Consider the following 3,351-nt stretch of genomic DNA (forward strand, 5'->3'; position numbering starts at 1 on the left):
AAACTGCCATGCTATTTTCTCACCAAATAATGTGATATTTCAGGATGTTCTCACCATGAAGATGATTGGTGAAGGGGTCTTCATAAATGGACTTTACTACCTGTGCAAGAATGCCTGTTTCACTCAGGCTTTTCAAGCTCAATCAAAGTCCATAGATGAAAACCAACTTTGGCATAGGAGATTAGCCCACCCCTCTGAAGTTGTCTTGTCTAAACTGTTTCCAAAATTTTGTAACCCTTATCCTACTTGTGATACTTGTCAATTTTCTAAGTTTACTAGGCTACCTTTTGGTAATTCAATGTCTAGGACAAGTAAACCTTTTGAAATGGTACACACCGATGTATGGGGACCTACAACTGAATCAATGGAAGGGTTTAAGTACTTTGTTCTATTTGTTGATGATTTCTTTCAAACAAGTTTTCTATATCTTATGAAATCAAAGAGTGAATCTTATGAAATCAAAGAGTGAACTCCCAACCATTTTCAAAGATTTTCACATGCATGTTAAAACACAATTTCAATCAAACATTAAGGTTTTAAGGTCAGATAATGGCACTGAATTTCTATCCAACAACATGCTTCAATACATAAGTTCTCAGGGTATCATACATCAAACCAACTGTGTAGGGACTCCTCAACAAAATGGAGTAGCCGAGAGGAAAAATAGAGATCTCTTGGAGAAGACTCGTGCTCTCATGATTCACATGCATGTTCCAAAGCAATTTTGGTCGTTTGCCATCCTTACTGCCACTTATCTCATCAATCGACTTCCAAGTCATGTGTTAAGGTTTAAATCTCCCTATGAAGTTCTTAAAGGGAGGAAAATAGATTTGACACACCTCAAGGTGTTTGGTTGTGCTTGTTTTTTTCACATCCAAACCTTGAACCGTGACAAACTAGATGCTAGGGCAACCAAGTGTGTGTTTATGGGATACTCGGCCACCCAAAAGGGATATAAGTGCTTCAATCCAGTCACTAAGAAGTGCACAATTTCAAGAGATGTGAAGTTCAAAGAAGACTGTCCCTATTTTACAAGTCAGGGGGAGGATTTAGTTGACATTTTCCCACTCCCTCAAAACTTTAATCATCCGATGTTGGAAGAAAGATCAGTCACTGTGAGTCCAGATTGTGAAGAGGTACAAACTGACCAAATTATTGCCAGTGAGAGTGAAGAAGAGCCCTACTCTGATCATTCTCAGTCCACTACAGAGTCTCAGGTGATTAAGAGAAACCCTCCTCGAATCAGAAAACCTCCAGCTAAGTTGCAAGACTATGTTACATATGCCTCACAACATCCTATCACTGAATGTATCAGCTTTAGTAAGTTCTCAACATCTCATGCTGCATTTCTTAGTGAAATTGATAAGCACTGTGAACCAAGAAGCTTTCAAGAAGCTTCTCTTCTCCCTTAATGGAAACAAGTCATGGCAGAAGAGCTTCGTGCACTGGAAGAGAATCACACCTAAAGTCTAGTTCAACTACCACCAGGAAAAAAGGTTGTTGGAAGTCATTGGATCTACAAGACAAAATTCAAAGCTGATGGATCTATCGAGAGACACAAGGCTAGACTTGTTGCTCAAGGTTTCACCCAAACCTTTGGAATAGATTATAAAGAAACATTTGCATCGGTGGCCAAGATGAACTCAGTCAGGGTTTTACTTTCAGTTGCAATCAATTGTGGGTGGTCACTTTACCAAATGGACGTGAAGAATGCTTTCCTTCACGGAGAGTTGCAGGAAGAAATGTATATGCAACCTCCTCCAGGCTATGATGGTATCAAAGGCAACATGGTTTGCAAATTGCATAAGGCAATATACAGATTGAAACAATCACCAAGAGCTTGGTATGCTAAACTCAGTTCTGTTCTAGAAAAGGCTGGATTCGTGAGAAGTAATGTTGATTCTTCGTTATTTATGAGAACTGGCACCAGTGGGAAGTTGGTGGTCCTTATCTACGTTGATGATCTTATCATCACTAGAGATAGTATCGTGGAGATTGAGGCACTAAAACTCTCACTACATCAAACTTTCGCTATCAAAGATTTGGGGAGGTTAAAGTATTTTTTGGGGATCGAAATGGCAACATCTTCAAAATGACTGTTTCTACATCAACGGAAATATGTATTAGACCTTCTTCAAGAAGCAAAAATGCTTGACTGCAAGCCTGCTATCACTCCTGTTGATTGTAAACTGAACCTCAGCATAGATGGAGAAGCCATGCATGATGTAACCTACTATCAACGATTAGTAGGCAAGCTCATAAACCTCACCATCACTCGTCCAGAAATCACTTATGCAGTGAGCTTTGCTAGTCAGTTTATGGACTCTCCCACTGTTGATCACCTTAACATTATTATGAGAATCCTTCGTTATCTCAAGGGTTCAATAGGGGAAGGAATTACTATGCACAACAATCAATCCACTGTCATTAGTGGCTACACATATGCAGACTGGGCAGGTAATGCAATTGATAAGAAATCAACCACAGGCTATTGTACATTTATTGGTGGAAACCTTGTCACTTGGAAGAGCAAGAAGCAACAGGTAATTGCTCATTCCAGTGCAAAGGCTAAGTATCGAGCCATGGTAACCACTGCTTGTGAACTCATTTGGCTTAAAGGGCTTCTTTCAGACTTAGGGTTTTCTAGTTCTACTCCTATGTTACTTATGTGTGATAATCAAGCAGCCATGCATATTGCTGCCAACCCTGTGTTCCATTAAAGAATCAAACATATTGAAGTGGATTGTCATTTCATCAGAGCTCAAGTTCAAACTCAAATCATCCAGACCATGTTCACACAAAGCCATGATCAATTGGCATATCTCTTTACAAAGGCATTGGCATCCACTCAGTTCCATCGATTATTAGGCAAGCTTGGCTCAGTTAACCTCCTCGATCCAGCTTGAGGGGGAGTGTTGAAGTGTTGAAGTGCATTTTGGCCTCTAGAGTCAGCTACCATGTTCTCTAGGGATAGCTCTAGGCACTAGAGTAATTAGTCTTCTTTCCTTGATTTAAGGGATGTGATTGATTGGTGAGCTACCATGTTCTCTAGGGATAGCTCTAGGCACTATAGTAATTAGTCTTCTTTCCTATCTCTCTTTTTTTCTCATATATATTTGAACCCCTTGTACATTAAACTCATGAAATACATTACAAATTAAAGCCATAATTTCTATACTTAACATTGTTTAGTGCATATACATCTCATATGGAAGCCTTTACATTTGCCTCCTGTAAATCCCTCTCCTTTGCATGTAACTGCACAATTGCTTGAAAAAATAAACCTAAAGCAAGGACCGTGGTATTTATGGCTCCGAGACTCACAAGTCAACGAATTCTCATCCTTCGACA

The 3,351-nt window shown here is 39.5% G+C and overlaps 1 protein-coding gene across 1 annotated transcript; it reads left to right on the forward strand.

The window, feature by feature from the left end:
- The first annotated feature begins 2,147 nt into the window (after positions 1–2,147).
- Positions 2,148–2,720, forward strand: LOC126598976 (uncharacterized mitochondrial protein AtMg00810-like). Its single transcript, XM_050265371.1, has one exon. It carries the CDS (start codon positions 2,148–2,150, stop codon positions 2,718–2,720), a length of 573 nt encoding a protein of 190 aa, XP_050121328.1.
- Positions 2,721–3,351: the final 631 nt, after the last annotated feature.

Source organism: Malus sylvestris, chromosome 14 (genome assembly GCF_916048215.2).
Source record: "Malus sylvestris chromosome 14, drMalSylv7.2, whole genome shotgun sequence".
Lineage (NCBI taxonomy): Eukaryota > Viridiplantae > Streptophyta > Magnoliopsida > Rosales > Rosaceae > Malus > Malus sylvestris.

What these genes read in the sequence shown, in the direction of transcription:
- LOC126598976 (XM_050265371.1), top strand. Translation starts at nt 2,148, where the DNA reads ATGCTTGACTGCAAGCCTGCTATCACTCCTGTTGATTGTAAACTGAAC.